The sequence below is a fragment of the Pyrus communis genome, chromosome 15 (assembly GCF_041283825.1).
Source record: "Pyrus communis isolate YQ-2024b chromosome 15, ASM4128382v1, whole genome shotgun sequence".
Classification (NCBI taxonomy): Eukaryota; Viridiplantae; Streptophyta; class Magnoliopsida; order Rosales; family Rosaceae; genus Pyrus; species Pyrus communis.
The window spans coordinates 14004818-14022585 of NC_142579.1; the positions used below are offsets into that span (position 1 = coordinate 14004818).

At 37.4% G+C, this 17768-nt stretch overlaps 1 protein-coding gene across 1 annotated transcript; it reads right to left on the reverse strand.

Moving 5' to 3' along the window:
* Positions 1 to 2590: 2590 nt before the first annotated feature.
* LOC137731864 (U-box domain-containing protein 26-like) lies at positions 2591 to 4090 on the reverse strand. Its single transcript, XM_068471110.2, has one exon. It carries the CDS (start codon positions 3998 to 4000, stop codon positions 2747 to 2749), a length of 1254 nt encoding a protein of 417 aa, XP_068327211.2. The 5' UTR covers positions 4001 to 4090; the 3' UTR covers positions 2591 to 2746.
* Positions 4091 to 17768: the final 13678 nt, after the last annotated feature.

Sequence of the window (17768 nt, forward strand, 5' to 3'; positions counted from 1 at the left end):
TGGGGGGGCCACGGCCTTGTAAGGCTAATGGGATTTTTGTGGCTGTTTTGTTTTATTATAAAAATGAAAATAAAATGGAAGGCTACGGATTAAAGGGGAGGATATGGAAAGGTGCGGCTAAGTATGTAAAACCTAGAGTTTTAAATATGTTTGGTTCCTAGCTTATTTTTATTTACGAAAATAAATTCAAAGGCTTCTAGAATTTAGGAAATAAAATCAGAAATTAAAGAGGGAAAGATTAAAGGGTGCGGCTAGGGTTAGGTTAGGAGAGGGAAATAGGGTTTAATTACATAACATTAGACAAAAATGCCCCCCCTTGCACGGCAAGGAAAGGGAAGAAGGGTTAAGGCACGGCAAGGTTGTGTAATTGGGCTAGGGCCTTGGTTTTGTGTCCTAAAGTGCTTACAAGGCCTTCAAAGTAGCTAGAAAATACGGACGTTTAAGTTTAGGAAAGGTTACCAAAACGGGAAACTTAGGGTTAACTTTCCTACTTCAAGTAGGAAACCTTGTTTGAGTAGGATTCCTCGTTTTGGTAAGAATTCATCGTTGGAGTAGGAATTCGTCGTTTCTTCAAATCTTCAACTCATTCATTCCTCTTTCGCTCCAAAATACTCCAATTTGCATCTTCTTGCACACTTTGGCCTTATAATCTGAAAATACACAAAAGTAGCCTTAAACACTAAAATAGCTAAGTAAACACAACATAAATGCACAAGAACAAGCTAATTAAGTCGCATGAATATGCTCCTATCACATTCATCCATATCTTCATCACATTCATATTTACATTCTGTCTTTAAATTACAATCTGTGCATTTAGTTTAATTTCGTCAAAACCTCAATCCCCCTTTACTTTAGTGTCTAATTTAGTTAGAAAGTGTCTTAGTTTGTGTTTATAAGTGTTTTGTATTCTTTGAGTCTTTTGATTTGTTTTAGTGTTTTATTGTTTAGTTTTGCATTCTTTGAGTCTAGTTTAGTGTTTTTAACGTTTGTTTTATGTTTTTGAGTCAGTTTCCAAGTGATTTAGTAATCCCTCCTAATCCCCGGTCTAGAACGATCCCTACTTGCATCTTTACTACAATTGTCAAAAGAGGGTTTTAATTTGTGTGATTAATTAGTTCGCATCACGTCTCCTGTATTATTGTGAACTCTACCAAATTTTATTGGGTCACTCGAATGATTGAATCAAACGAGGCTTGATCAAAGTAGTTCAAATATTTAACTACAGGTGTGTAGGGACGGCCGTACTTTCATGTGGTCTGAGCTGGATACGAGAAAATGCAGCTCCTGCCATGGCCATGGTGCTTTCATTCCTTTCGCCACTACCACGGGAATCGCTTTTTCTTTCTTTTCCTCTGGCTACAAAGATGTTTTAGTTCACCAGGTTGTCTCTTGCCTGCCCATGGATTAAGCAGCAATTCGAAAGATTAACCTATTTGGGAATCTCCGAATCTACGCTTATTTTCTACTCTCCGAAGCATTACGGCTCTTACTACGCACACATTTCGTTCCTTTTTGATTATGTATCAAGTACCAAATACTAAATACTGTTGTTACATCTTTGTTGTCAGTGTACAGAGTGCAGACATTCATAAGTGGAATTGTACAACGAAAACTAAAAGGGTATGTGAAAACTAGAAAGTCTGCTTTGCTTTATTCGATCAAAACACCAAAAGTAACAAAGGGGTTGTGTTGAGATCATTGCTCTTCGATCATTTCTCTCAACTTATCATATTAAATTGTTTGGTTTGGGATTGTATTATAACATTACGGGATCGTCTGACATAAATAATTGGATTGAAATGGATAAGGATTGTATTATAACATTACGGGCTCGTCTAATATAAATAATTGGATTGAAATGGATAACTTACCAATTAAAGGTATGTTAAATGGAAAAATTATAAAATTATGACCACCTAGAGGACAAAAGACGGATTATTGTACTTTACGAGCCCAGTAACCTTTCTATAGATTAAAATAAAGACTTTATAAGTCATTGTGAAAAAAGTACGGAGTGCTTCTGTTTGGCAATTGGTATTGGTAGGTAATGTAGCAACACCTTCTCTTGTGTCAAAAGGGGCACCCATCTCATCTCATCTCATCATGTAAAATGTGGACCTTACCTACCCTTGAGTGTTTTTGTTTGACCATGGCCTTCAGCATGTTAAAAATTCTTTGTGCCTGTGCCTAACAATTGGGATTTTGTTGCGGATCCATAAGCACTCACATAAAAAACTTCGCACTAAATGAGCAAACGAGAAGTGCAAGGAGCCTTCAGCCGCTGAAAGAGCAAGAATCAATAATACTATTCCGAAAGTCTCCCCTAAATAACATAAATATGAAAAACAAAAGAAAAGTATTGTAGCAGGAACAACAGAGAATCCCTTGTTTTTCTCCTGCACCAGTTTCTTATGTAACGCATCTTTGCAAATGAATCATCATGCGTTGGAGCGAATATCCATTGACGAATCATAATTCTGGAAGTAGATTGTTCTTCCCCCATATGATTTATTTTCCGGAAAATCTACTGAATTTGTGACCAACTGAAGGGAAATGACAGATTCAAGCGTTCGGTTTTCTTAATCGATAACTAAACCCGTATTCATCAACAACAAGAAACTGTATGCTATTATCATTTAGCAACAAGAAAAATTGTTGGCCTGCATTAATCTCAATGCTTTATGAACTACACACATTGATAATCTAATAGTTTGACGTCTGCATATGGAAAGTAATACATAAGCTATAGAAGCTGGTTTGCTTCCTGAGACCACTTGATTCTGAGGAGCTTGAGCAACATTCTCGCCTTTGTTTTTGTTTGACCACTGCACTGGCTCTGCAGAAGCAATAGCAACTGAGTCAACACTCCGCCACTAATCGCTTCTTCCCGTGCCAGTAAAGAGTCATTGCATAGAATTATGAGCGAGCCAACGGCACTATCACTGCCTCCGTGATCATCTGATACCCTGAAAACCATCTTAACAACAGCTTGAATGCCGTTCGGATTACTAATCACTGCCTCTCTTGCACTCTCTAGTCCTAAAAGCTTCTCAAGCGTGGCCACTGCCAACGGTGCCAAGTTTCTTTTGTGTCCTTCCACACTAGAAATCATGTAGGAAGTGAGCCCATTCACCACGCCTTGTTCGACCAGAAACTCTCTGTTCTCTTCCAGGGAAGACAATGCTGATACAGCTTTAATTGCAGCATCTCCATCCTCCTCCGAATTCAAGTTCTGGTGAAGCAGCTGAGCCAATATCTGATGCAAGAGTTGGTTGTTCTTACCCAACATAGAACACAGTCCTTTTGTCTCTGGAGACGTTGATGCTGCCTCTATGAGACGGCACAAACTCATCCTGATTGAGGTGGTGCTGTTCGCGAATAAAGCTTGGAAGGATGCTAAGTTATTCTCTTCTCTAAGCATATTGAGTGACTCCAACTCGCTGAGAGGCAGCAGTGTTATGATGCAACAAAGCGCTTGCTCCACAAAATCTATATAGTAGTCGCACTCTTCATGGAGTTTCTGTTTCTCTTTCAGTTCGGCTTCTCCTCCTCCAAACAAAAGCTCCAATAGTAAAGGCAGGAATCTCAGCTGAAGCAACAAATTATTTCTGAATGGTGATTCTAGCTGGGTGAAAGCTCGAATCTCTTTGAGCGCTTGAACCTTGCTTTCTAAGGTACCCTCATCACGAGATTTGAGGCCGCATTTGATTGAAGATAAATAATCAATTGTCTGCAAGTAATGAGGATCAAATTGGTTGTCCATCTCCAGCCACTGATTGATGAAATGGCGAAGAGTATGATTTGGCACCATGGATGGATCGTGAAGCTTCTGCATTGTGACAGGACATGAGAGATTACCTGAGGAAAGCCATTTTTCGATGCTCGACCTGTCGTAGGTTTGGCCTGTGCAGAGAGTGACTGGATCTTTGAACAAGTCCAGACTGATTGGGCATTTGAACAGATGGGGAATTCTCATTTCTTCAACTTGTTCTTTCATATATGGACAACGGATGAAAACCCAACTCAAACAAATTTACAAATGCATGAGTGTGTGTGTGTGTGTGGGTGGGTGAGGGGTGGGGGGAAGAATAACATTACCAACATGCAAAACAGAAAGAGGAGGGAGAAGAGAGGTGGTTTTATCTTGTGGTTGTGAATTGTGAAAGAAAGAGTATTTGATTTCAACGAAGAATATAGAATAATTGGGCAAATGGTCCCCCCCCCCACCCCACGTCTCTCTCTCCATTGATTATTACTTCAGTCAAACTGACCAACCATTGGAATTGTTATGTCATTCAAAGTATGAATCCACCAACATTAGACAAACTTAACTTAAAATGAATGACTTTATCCTCGCGTGACATTGTGATCTATTAACATAATATTGCGCGCCAGAAAAACTTAGAGATAATATTGTTCATTATTATATCGGACAATCACGACAGCATGCCATTTTTTTCTACTAAATAGTATGTGGATATGAAAAAGAATTTACACATGACATTATTGAGAGTAGTACAGTAACAGCGAACCTGATGTAAGTCGTTCCACACCACTAAGAACGTCAAAGTAATAAAATTCAGCAAAACTCAAGTTTCATTTGCTAGCCTTTTGTTATTCATAGTCATAGTCAAACGCAAAATGACGACAATAATTAGCATAATTTTGGTCTCCCTCGTCTCATGGGTGAACAAACCAACCTTCAAACCTTCGATTCAGTTCGATTTGAACTATTCCAAAATGCCCGACTCCCTATATTATTATGTTTTCATCTCTTCTAAACAATAATAATTTTTCTTTAAATAAACAAGAATGTCAAACCCTTTTTCTGACTCTGACGTGACTGCAATGCTAGACAACTTGCTAGAAAAAAAAAGGTGATTGAGTTTCCTAAATACAAGTGCCCCTGCAGAGATGAATCGCGTTAACGATCCTAGGTACTACAAATATCATCATATCGTAAGTCATCCTGTTTGTAAGTACTTCATCCTCAAGGAGCTCATCATGAAGCTAGCACAACAAGGGTAGATCGAGCTTGACCTTGGAGACAGGGGCGCAACACATACTACTACAATTGCGCTTAGATCCTTCGACCCCATGCCACTCCAAGTTACGCCTGACCACCCCCGTCTATGCTCAAGCTACACGACACCTTCTGCACAACAATCACTGGGGGCAAGCGACCAAAATGCACCTACCAACGATGAAGAAGGGTGGACACTGGTGACCTACAAAAAGACAAAGAAGCCAAGACCACAAGCCACATGGCCAAAGGTTGAACAAGGGAGAAAGCACCGCCGCCGCAACTATAGAAAGCCTAAAAGGAGCGTGAGAGTTGCTAAGCCAACGTACGCTGGGGAACCTATGGAGCAAGAGCCACGCATTCCCGTCTCCTTGCACGAGTAGTTCCTGAAGGACTTCTTCCAACAGTGCATTACTATTGCCTGTCACATGGTTGAAGTAGAGATAGAAGAGCCCTCAAAAGGCAAAGTTATCGCCATCGAGGAAGAGAAGACCCTCATCCCCAAAGAAGACCTGCCAACATACTTCAGCATTGAGGAAGCACTACTATTGCCCTAGGAAATGCGAAAAGCACTAGTAACGGTCTTAGCGAGTCCTGACAACCACGAGGTGCAAGAAAGCAAGGACGAAGGCTTAAAGCTTCGACCACATGAATATGCCATATGTTGTGTCACCCATGAAGCAATCAACTTCACTGACGATGACTTGCTGCTAGGATAAAAGCCTCACAACCGTCATCTCTTCATCTCTGGGTATGTAAGAGAGAACAAAATCAACTGCATACTTGTGGATGGTGGGTCGGCCATAAACATCATGCCAAAGTCAACAATGACCACAATTGGCATCAAGGTGGATGAACTATCTCGAAGTTGTCTCCTAATCCAAGGTTTTAACCAAGGAGGACAAAGAGCAATAAGCATGATTCAAGTGGAGATGACCATTGGCGAACTTAAATCAAGCACGATATTCCATGTGATTGATGCAAGAACTTCATACAGCTCGCTTTTAGGAAGGCCTTTGATCCACGAGAATGGAGTGGTGTCGTCCACCTTTCACCAATGCTTGAAGTTCTACCGAGAAGGAGTAAAGGTGATACAAGGTGACACGAAGCCATTCACCGAAGCTGAATCACATTTCGCAGGCGCTAAGTTCTACATGGATGAAGACATGGTGCTCGAAGCTCTTCCAAAAGAAATCAAATCCATAGGCAAAGCCTCACCTAAGAAACTGAAGGAAGATTAGTGAAAAACAAGTTCATTTGAGCAACATCAGCAACATGCAATTAACAATTAAAAGGCGGAATCATGTTTATATGCACTCAAAAACAAAACTTAACCCATGAACTTCAAAGCCTAGTAGATAGGTGAACCAAGACTCAACTCAAAACAAAGTGAGTTGAGAAATCAATACCTTTGTAGATTCCTCTTTGCATAAGCAAAGGCTAATCACCCAAAGAGAGGGCCTTCATTCCTTGCATCTTAGATCCATGGATTTGGATGGATGAAAAGGTTTCTCCAAGTTCCCAAAATTGAGAACCTTTAAGTCTCCACACCAAGGCATATTGTAGAAGAAATGAGTGACCGAGAGGAAGTAAGATTGCTAGATGTTTTCCTCTAGGGTGGCCGGCCTCTTTGAGAGCAAATGGAGGTTTTGTTCTCATCTTTACTCCTAAGAAAACCCTTAAGGATGAAATGACTATAAAGATGTACCTCACAATGGAGTGGCAAACTTGCAATTAAGCCAAGTTCACTACCCTCCTCTAAATGGCCGGCCATATGGGATTTATTGGGCTATTTGGGCCTTTGTGAATCATTATTCATTAAGTTGTCATACAACTTAAGTCAATGGACTTGACGTTCGAAGCCCATTGGGCCTTAAGGTCCAAAACTATCCCGTGGTCTTTTAACGAACTTATTCGTTTGATTAATAATCATATTAATTAATCCTTGCCATAAATAATTAAACCATTTAATTATTCTTACTCATCTCCGTTGAATCTTCAATCTCTACCTTACACGGTGTACGATCCATTAGGTTCCTTTTAGCGAGGCAGTGGGCGATTCAAACTCTTTCAAATCGATTGTGAATTGAAACTTACTTTCAATTCTCCCGTTAGTGATAATACACTTTTAGGGCTTCCACAAACCATGGTTGACGCCTAGCAGCATGTCATGGTTACCCAAGCTAATCAGAAGAGGTGGAGAACCTATTCAGTTTTAGGATTACAAATGCAATACGGTCTTTCTCTAATACAATACTCTTGACCACATTGTTTGGTTTGATAGTTTATTCATGTCTACTATCCAATGTGAGTCTTGTGCTTATATGATTACCTTGAATGTGATTTGGAACACATTCCTAAATCTCATTCATACTCTGGCCAGAGATTCTAAATCATATCATAGAGTATTCTCCCTCAAACAGTTTGAAGGTTAGAGATCCCTTGTTGCGCATTCACTTGCCTCCATGGCTAAGTGGCTTAACCCCAACGATGCCGTGGACACCCTCCTGATGGAGTGACTTTGACATAATCAAAGATTAAGGACCTAACCACAAGACAACTGTGATGCCTCAGGTCAAAAGACTAATTTGCATTATCACAACCATGAGTTCTCATGTGACATGAATATGAGAACTCTTCGTTGATCGTGTTCAGTGAACTCATTCTCTATTGAGCACCTACGTACTTGTCTTGATGTCACACACACCAATGACTCGAGACTAGTCACTCTCCCTGAGAGAAGACATAGCACGTACTGATCTTAACGGACTGTCAATGCCCAATTGACAATCCTATGATCAGGAACGTTTAGGATGTGTCAACGAAAGAATGGTCTCATGAATCTAACTTCTTTAGATCGCATTCTTCCGATCACATATTCCTTGGACTTATCGTTTAAGCATATAACATTTATATGAGATGGCTCAAACAATAATCTTTGCCCTTAATATTAAACTAGATTAGTTTAACATGTGAAATGTCCATAAAGTATCATCATATGATTGGTTTTAGGGCACATTTCCAACAATCTCCCACTTGCACTAGAGCCAATCAGCTTAGTCATCAGTGATGATACCTCTTCTGTAGTCATTTCATAAATGGCTGAGTAGTAGGCCTAGACAATGGATATCTATATGTTATCCATAGAAGCAACCTTGAGAATAACGACGTCACCATTATACATGATTCTCAATCATGTGGTTCAGTCTCTCATTTGAGTTCGGACCTTGATGAGACCTTGATTCCCTGGCTTGAGCTATCGCCCCATTAGTGTCATACACTTTCTGGTTGGAACCGAATGGAGAGTTCATAAATGAACTTTCCCATCCAAACAACAATGTTGTAAGCTTCTATATGGCAATATATTTTGCATACATGATGGAACACATTAAAGTCATTACTTTTAACGTTTCCACCCAAATATCTCTTTAGTCATAATAAAGAGATATCTCATTATCACTTCATTCATAATGAAGAGATATTCTATGATGGATTAGATTCATAATCTAATACATTTACGCTTCCATTACGTTACTCTAATTCTTCCTCATTCTTGAGGAATCCATCCTTAGTATTTCTTAAATACCTAAGGATTCACTTGACAGTTGCCATGGTTCTGATCTTGGGCTTGCATTGATATCATCTTGTACCGTTCTAGGTACAACTTATATCAATGTTTTCATACAATATGAAATACATAAATCACCTTTCTGCGTATGCATAAAGGATTCTATTTACGCATTATTTCTTTGGGAGTCAAAGGGTACATTCCCTTTGAGAAGAACAACTTCCTAGTCTCACTAGAATTGTCATTCTAATTGAAGTTTATCATCATATGAGAAACTTCCTAGCATCTCTTGTCTATTTTAGGGATTGATATAATCCAATTATATCTTGAAATATATCATTATAGATTTCCATCCCATAGACTATATCTCCCATATACATTCTATCATTATAGAATGTTTAAAGTCATAACTTTAACGATGAAGAATTCCTTTCATTTTCAAAATTAATATATATCATGTATATATATTCAAATTTAGGAATATGATTAACTCCCACTAATCTTTTGTAAACCTAGTAAACAAAAGATTCATTTACATCTTTATGAGAAATCAAACGATTTGATCCTTTTTCTCATAAGATGCTTATAGCTCCCACTAAGTGTAGTCATAAGGATTTTCATTCTTATTTCTTTCGAATTAAGAGGTGTAACTCTATGACATAGTCATAAAGTTCAAACCATTCAACTGAGACGATTTATAAATCCTTCTCGACTACCTTGGAGCTTGTGGTGTAGGAACTAGGTTGTTATATTTGTTGATCATATCAAACAAATATTGCTTATTAGCACACAACCCCAAATCTTAACATGTTTAAGATTTGTCTTTCTTTCCAACTACATCTTATGGAGTTATGAAAATTTTGGAAGATCTTCTAATTGACAATCATATTGTTTTAGAAGTATATATATCCTATATATGGGTAATAGATAACATCCAACGAACTAAATCTTATTCAAGTTCGTTCTTCTCCTAATGGAGAAATACATTATCTTATGATGCTATTTTCCTTGATATCTTTTAAGGAAACTCATCTAAAGTGTTACTTTTCCTTGGATCAAATCTAAGGAGGTAAATTCTTTAGACGTCTTACTCATCAACTTACATTTCTTGAATTCTTTGAAACCTTTTGCAAAGTATTCGGACTTGTGTTTATTCAAAGTAAACTATAGTCCAACCGAGAGTGATCTTCGGTGAATGTCATACAACATGAGTAGTATTATGTTGTGGACAAGTGCCACTAACATCTAAGTGAATTTTCCTTAACAACTTTGTGATTCTTTCTTCTTTCCAAAAGAATAAAGATTCGAACATTTCGCCTCTATACAATATAACAAGAAGGTATTGGATCCGGGTCTAACGATCCAATGCATCCATCTATTACCAACTCGTAATTTATGTTTTAGAGGTATCACAACTCAGTTGGGATTAGTCACTACCTTGCAACCTTTTGGGTTTTAAGCATCGTTATATTCTTAAACAGTTAACACTACCACATCATCTCTACTATAGAGACAATTAATTAGATTACCATAATCTAATCATTCATTAATAAAGAACAATGTTTTGTCAAACAAAACATTCATCCATCTCTACAATAGTGACGGAATTAAGTTCCTTAAAATTGGGACGTAAAGACAATCTTTGGTTTTTCCAATTTCTTTGGTAGTTCATATGAGGAAGTAAGTACAATCCGCTTTCGCAGAGATCTATATTTGATTCACGTTTCGAATGTGAAGTACTTTCTCTTCTCTCATTTATCTTCTACTTCTTATTAGCCACACTTTTACAACGATTGTAAAACATAGTTGCTAATACAGAATCATGTATTCAAGTAGAAGAACCAACTGTTTTGAATTATTCAAGAACATTTTACAACACCTTCGAAAGGTGTGTTCTTGACACTTGCAAGACATTTCTTGCAAATACCCCTTCCAATGTCCATCCTTTCATAAAGAAAGTTTGTTCCCTTGAAGTTATTTTGCCTTCTTCATTTGACTTCCCTTTTGACTACAATAGGCATGGTCCCTAAACTCCCACTATCTCTCTTGAAACTTATTTCAAATGTGTTATACGCATCAAACGATTTGGAGAGCGTGCGGTTATTGTTCACTATATAGTTTACAATAAACTTAGTGAACCATTAGGATAGGGACACAAAGGTGAAGTCCTTGCCTAGTTTCCGTCTCGTTAAGTGTTTTGACACTTCAACATTCAATGATTCAAAATCATCATAAGTCCATGTTGATGGACTATTTTTGTCAACCAACCATTATGTTCTCAACATAATTACAAACTTTCAAGAGTTGTTCAAGGCAACTCTCATTTCTTCATACAACAATTTGTAAGTGAAGAATCATGGCACATAAAGTGTCCATGCCCTTGTGCTTACTTCTCAAGTTCCTTGTTCGTGTAACAAAGAGACAAGCACTAGAGTTTGCATTGTCCTCTTCATGGTAGACTTATCTAACATGTTCTTCCATTGATACATTATCAATAGGAAGATTGTGAGGATGAGACTACTTAGGCACTTTTACAATCCATTCAAGACAATCTATGGGATTGTGGTACCAAGTTCGGAAACTAAAGCGTTCGGTTTTTCTTTGTCAAGTTTTGGATAACGTTTTGCAAATATATTGGTAAACAAATACATAACGAATATAAATTGATTGATTTTAAGCTATTTGATCCGGGTCTTTAAATCAAAATAGCACCACCCACTATTTTTAGCAAATTCCATATCCCTCATCGGAATTCGAGAGTTTTGTTGAACTCTTAGCGGGGTATGAGAGACTCACCATTACCAAGCCCACCTCACGATGATACGATATCGGTTAGCAAAAATAATGATGAGAGAATAACACTTTACTCATTTACAACTCTTGTAATTACCCATCTAGTTTGGCCTCTAGAGAATGTGGCCTCACGATGATACGATATCGGCACCATTGCACTTAGTTAAGTTATTCCCACCATGCTTAGTTCATGAAGGGGTTCAAGAATAGCCTCACAATGATATGATATCGGCCATCCTCGTTGCCTACACTTACCTCATCATATGTTTATGGACTCCTCCTGAGTGTAAGCATGCACTTTGTACTCCCCCATGATAGGGTGAAGCCGGTGTACAAGTCACAAACGATTGGAGCCCACCACGGTGGAAGGCCACGAAGAGATATTCAAAGCATCTCTCGCTTATCAACTTAATAATGGTTTGTTGACGGTTTTAGGTCTCATCACATATAAACATACATTTTAATCCAATTAAAACATTTTGGTCCTATTACAACTATTGGTCCATATGATTGATTTAGTAGTATATAATACTCCCACTATGCTTTTAAAACGGTTTTTAAAGCAAGACTATATGGTACTACTAACATAAGATTTGCATTCATTGATGGACTATATAGTTGCCTTAGGGCCTTAGGATGACTATGAACCTTTGATTCGATTCAACACGAGCCTAGTGTTGAATCTTGGTCTAGGGATGGTGATTGATTTTAGTTACGCGTTTAATCACATTAAGGCGTGTTGTCTTATTGGGCGTTGGACCCAACTACTCCAATTTCATGCATATCGAATAAAACAAGAAAGGAGTACTTCAAAGTAAATAAGAGCTTATGCTCTTTTACAACAATTGATCAAATCAAATTACTTTAAAGTAAAGAAGAGCTTATGCTCTTTTACAACAATTGATCATATCAAATTACAACCAAAATTTAATCTACACATTCCCACGGTTCAAACAAATTTGAAACGGCCTTTCACATAGCTCAATTATAGTAGGCTTAGGTTCATAATCACCCTTTCTTTAATTAATTAACGCTTTAACTAATTAAACTTGAATGCAACATTTTCATTTGGTTTTTGTATCCATAGAATTGATTTAAATGGAGCTAAATGAAATGAAAATCCAATTCTCATTTAAAGAGACAAAACAATTTTTGTTCTCATTTTGTTTTGGGCCAAAAACAATGACCACAACAATTTGGATCACTATGTTAAAACAAAAACTTTTGGGGTCACTTTGTAAAAACACAAAAGTCCACTACTTCATGTAATTACAACTAGAACCCAAAAATTTCCACAAAAGCTAAAACTTCATTAAAGGAGCAAAACAATTTGTCCTTTTAGTGATTTTGGACCTTTACGTAAAAACGTAAACTTTTGGGTCAAACTACAAATACACAAAAGTATCAAAACTTTATGTAATTGCATAAAAGCCCCACAAGGACCCTAATTGAGTAGGGTGGCCGGCCATTGAAGCAAAGTATTAAAAAAAATTTCAAAGTTTTTGTAAGTGGGGTGGGTGAAATGGAATAAATCATTACACACCTACCCACTAAAATTTCTTTAATTTTTCAAAACAAATATCTAAGATATTTAAACATAAGAAATATTTCAAAACAAAAACTTTATGAAATAAATCAAAACTTTGAATCAAAACACCAAACCTTTTGTTCTTGGCAAGAACATATCAAGAACAATGAAGAACATCCATGAAAACCCATAAAAGCTCCATGAACATTCTTCACCCAAAAACATACCAAAACCACTCAAACTTAAGGGAAATAACATACAACCATACTAGGGTACATAGGGGTTCCAAAAGTCACTTTAAAACACTTTTAACAAGTCAAACAAGAACCCAAAAATCCACCCTTTGGATTTGGCCGAATTTCCCCAAAAAACATGGCACCAAAATTTAGCTCCAAAATTCATGCTCATATGAACTACATCTACAACATTTGAGATGGCAAATTTTCTAACAAAATTTACATTCAAAGAAGCAAGAATAAAGCTTGTAACAATTACAACATTCAAATCACAAACTATGAACTACAAAACCCAAAAGGATTCACCAACTACTAGACTTAGGCTCTTGATACCACTTGAAGGAAGATTTGTGAAAAACAAGTTCATTTGAGCAACATCAACAACATGCAATTAACAATTAAAAGGCGGAATCATGTATGTTTATATGCACTCAAAAACAAAACTTAACCCATGAACTTCAAAGCCTAGTAGATAGGTGAACCAAGACTCAACTCAAAACAAAGTGAGTTGAGAAATCAATACCTTTGTAGATTCCTCTTTGCATAAGCAAAGGCTAATCACCCAAAGAGAGGGCCTTCATTCCTTGCATCTTAGATCCATGGATTTGGATGGATGAAAAGGTTTCTCCAAGTTCCCAAAATTGAGAACCTCTAAGTCTCCACACCAAGGCATATTGTAGAAGAAATGAGTGACCTAGAGGAAGTAAGATTGCTAGATGTTTTCCTCTAGGGTGGCCGGCCTCTTTGAGAGCAAAGGGAGGTTTTGTTCTCATCTTTACTCCTAAGAAAACCCTTAAGGATGAAATGACTATAAAGATGTCTTTATACCACCTCACAATGGAGTGGCAAACTTGCAATTAAGCCAAGTTCACTACCCTCCTCTAAATGGCCGGCCATATGGGATTTATTGGGCTATTTGGGCCTTTGTGAATCATTATTCATTAAGTTGTCATACAACTTAAGTCAATGGACTTGACGTTCGAAGCCCATTGGGCCTTAAGGTCCAAAACTATCCCGTGGTCTTTTAACGAACTTATTCGTTTGATTAATAATCATATTAATTAATCCTTGCCATAAATAATTAAACCATTTAATTATTCTTACTCATCTCCGTTGAATCTTCAATCTCTACCTTACACGGTGTACGATCCATTAGGTTCCTTTTAGCGAGGCAGTGGGCGAGTCAAACTCTTTCAAATCGATTGTGAATTGAAACTTACTTTCAATTCTCCCGTTAGTGATAATACACTTTTAGGGCTTCCACAAACCATGGTTGACGCCTAGCAGCATGTCATGGTTACCCAAGCTAATCAGAAGAGGTGGAGAACCTATTCAGTTTTAGGATTACAAATGCAATACGGTCTTTCTCTAATACAATACTCTTGACCACATTGTTTGGTTTGATAGTTTATTCATGTCTACTATCCAATGTGAGTCTTGTGCTTATATGATTACCTTGAATGTGATTTGGAACACATTCCTAAATCTCATTCATACTCTAGCCAGAGATTCTAAATCATATCATAGAGTATTCTCCCTCAAACAGTTTGAAGGTTAGAGATCCCTTGTTGCGCATTCACTTGCCTCCATGGCTAAGTGGCTTAACCCCAACGATGCCGTGGACACCCTCCTGATGGAGTGACTTTGACATAATCAAAGATTAAGGACCTAACCACAAGACAACTGTGATGCCTCAGGTCAAAAGACTAATTTGCATTATCACAACCATGAGTTCTCATGTGACATGAATATGAGAACTCTTCGTTGATCGTGTTCAGTGAACTCATTCTCTATTGAGCACCTACGTACTTGTCTTGATGTCACACACACCAATGACTCGAGACTAGTCACTCTCCCTGAGAGAAGACATAGCACGTACTGATCTTAACGGACTGTCAATGCCCAATTGACAATCCTATGATCAGGAACGTTTAGGATGTGTCAACGAAAGAATGGTCTCATGAATCTAACTTCTTTAGATCGCATTCTTCCGATCACATATTCCTTGGACTTATCGTTTAAGCATATAACATTTATATGAGATGGCTCAAACAATAATCTTTGCCCTTAATATTAAACTAGATTAGTTTAACATGTGAAATGTCCATAAAGTATCATCATATGATTGGTTTTAGGGCACATTTCCAACAGAAACAAGAGTGGCAAGTCGTGCCTAAGAAACAAGAAGGGAAAGCCGTACCATCTTCAAGCAAAAATGACAATGAGCCTGTTAAACCCACAACAACTAAAGGGAGTGTGATGCCCTAAAAAAGATTAAATACACCCGTCTTCCAATACATCCCCCTGTTGAGAAGAAAGAATGGGTAATCCCCATTCAAAACTGGGACATGTAATGTCGACACATAGCTGCACAATGATGATGTAAAGTTGCTCAAGATAAATGCGGTTTTACCTCTGACATGGCTAGGTAATGCTAAAATTTCAAAAGCACCACAAGGTTTCATAAGACCTCTGCCAAACGGGGCGGAACCAATCTCTTTTCCAACCAAGAAGATCGAAGAAGGTTTTCCCAAACACCTACAAACTCATGTTAAAGGCTGGGTATGATTGCGCCTCATCTTCAAATCTTGGAAAAAAGAATGCAACCCCGTCAACGACAAAGAACATGACCTTACCAAGACTCAAAAGAAGTTGAAGGAGCATGGTTATGAAGTTAATAACAACAAATTTGAACTTGGCTTCACACCAAATACTGACACACCCCGACCTGACATGTCTGCTAGGACTCCGAATCAAGTTGTGCTGGCCAACACTTGGAAGGTGACGAAGCCATAAAGTGTAGTGATGTGGAAAATGTGAATAATTAAACCTAAAAGTGAGTAAATATATAAGAGTTCGCTGTGAACGGGAATGAACCCATTTAACACATGATGTTAGAGCATAAGTACAGTACAGTAAGATGGGGTGAGAATTATACCATCGAAGGTAATCTTGTACACCAAGATTTTCCAAGATATACATATTACGTATAAGTATGAAATCAAATGCAAATCAACAATAATTCTAGAAATATGCCAATCACAATACCTCAACAGTAGCATAATAAAATCAGAAGTTCATCGATCTATGCTAGCACACAAGTTGGAGTTGCCTAATGTAACCTGTACGACTGGACTGATGCTCATCAATCTATGCTAGCACACAAGTCGAAGTTGCCTAATGCAACCTGTACGACTTGACTGATGCTCATTAATCTATGCTAGCACACAAGTCGAAGTTGCCTAATGCAACCTGTACAACAGGACTAGATGTAATCATAATATACACTCTAATTCTACAATCACGTGAAGATTGGCGCTATTCGCTGTCACATACGAGTTAAAGTTTCCTATTGCAACTTGTACGACATGACTAGCACCTACTTGGATCCAAGACGAGTGTGCAGTGTGGATGTGAACATACAATTGAATGACTGGCCCTGGCCCTTGGCGAGCACTAGCACTGGTGTAGCAATGATGAGCAGATTACATAAACAAAGGTTCTTAAAGCGATAGTAAGCAAAATAATGAAATCAACACTTAGAATTCAACTTTGGATTGTAGAAATCAACTTTAATCACGAAGGGAAGATTTACATATCACTTAGGGCCAAATTCAAACTTTTGGACCCTTTCTTCAACAACTAATACTTCTGAGCTCATTCTCACTTCTTTTCATCCTTTTTTTTATTTTTTTGTACAACTTTTTCTTTTCTCTTTCTTTTTTTACGGTTTTTTATTTTTTTGGTTTTTTATTTTATTTTATTTTTTTTATTTTTTTTATTTTTTTGAAACACAAAACATACTACTTCACCAATTCATAAAGACAAATTCTTCCTCCACACTTGTTTTTTTACAAATTGTAGACAACAAGGAATTCCCAACAAGTTATGCTCCACTATTCTTTAAGAACAAGGGTATGGATAGTCCTATACTAGGCCTAAGTAGGGATAATGCAAGCTAACAAAGAAAAATAGGCTAAATAAGGCTCAAAGGGGTTAAACCTACAATACAAATGTAAAGGGACAAGGCTTTTTGGCTCTGTTTTAACTAAACAACTTCATCTTGTTATTTGTTATGCAATCAATTTTATGCTTTGAATGAAACAGGCATGAGTTCTAGTATTTGGAACTAAAATGATGAAAAAGCATTCTAAGTAGCAACCAAGCAAAGAAATAATGAGATCATGCAACGACTTTAGAAAACAAGAATATTAAAATTAATAACTCTCCAAACAAAGAATAGCCTCAAGTCTCTCAGGGTTGTAGCGTTAGTTTGAGTTCCTTCCTTTAAGCATGTTACAAAAACTGATTTTTTTTTCTTTTCACAAAAGTCAACTACAACTAAGCATAAACCAAAGAGCATATCAAACTTCCACCCATGTTTGTAACTTTCTTTAACAGTCATGCAATTAAAAACCAAATCCTCATCATTGTGTTGGAAGGTACCCTAAGACACAAACACACAAAAACGACTCGTTTTGGGTTTTTCAAAAAATTTTTCGATTTTTTTTGTTTTGTTTTTTTTTTTTTTTCAAATTTTCGTACCTTTCAAAACACAATGAGTAACAACTTTAGAAGTGATAGGTGATAAAATCTAACGAACATTCATGAAAAACA

Bases quoted from the DNA above. Each gene is read 5' to 3' on its own strand.
- LOC137731864 (XM_068471110.2), bottom strand. From the start codon at position 4,000: ATGAAAGAACAAGTTGAAGAAATGAGAATTCCCCATCTGTTCAAATGC.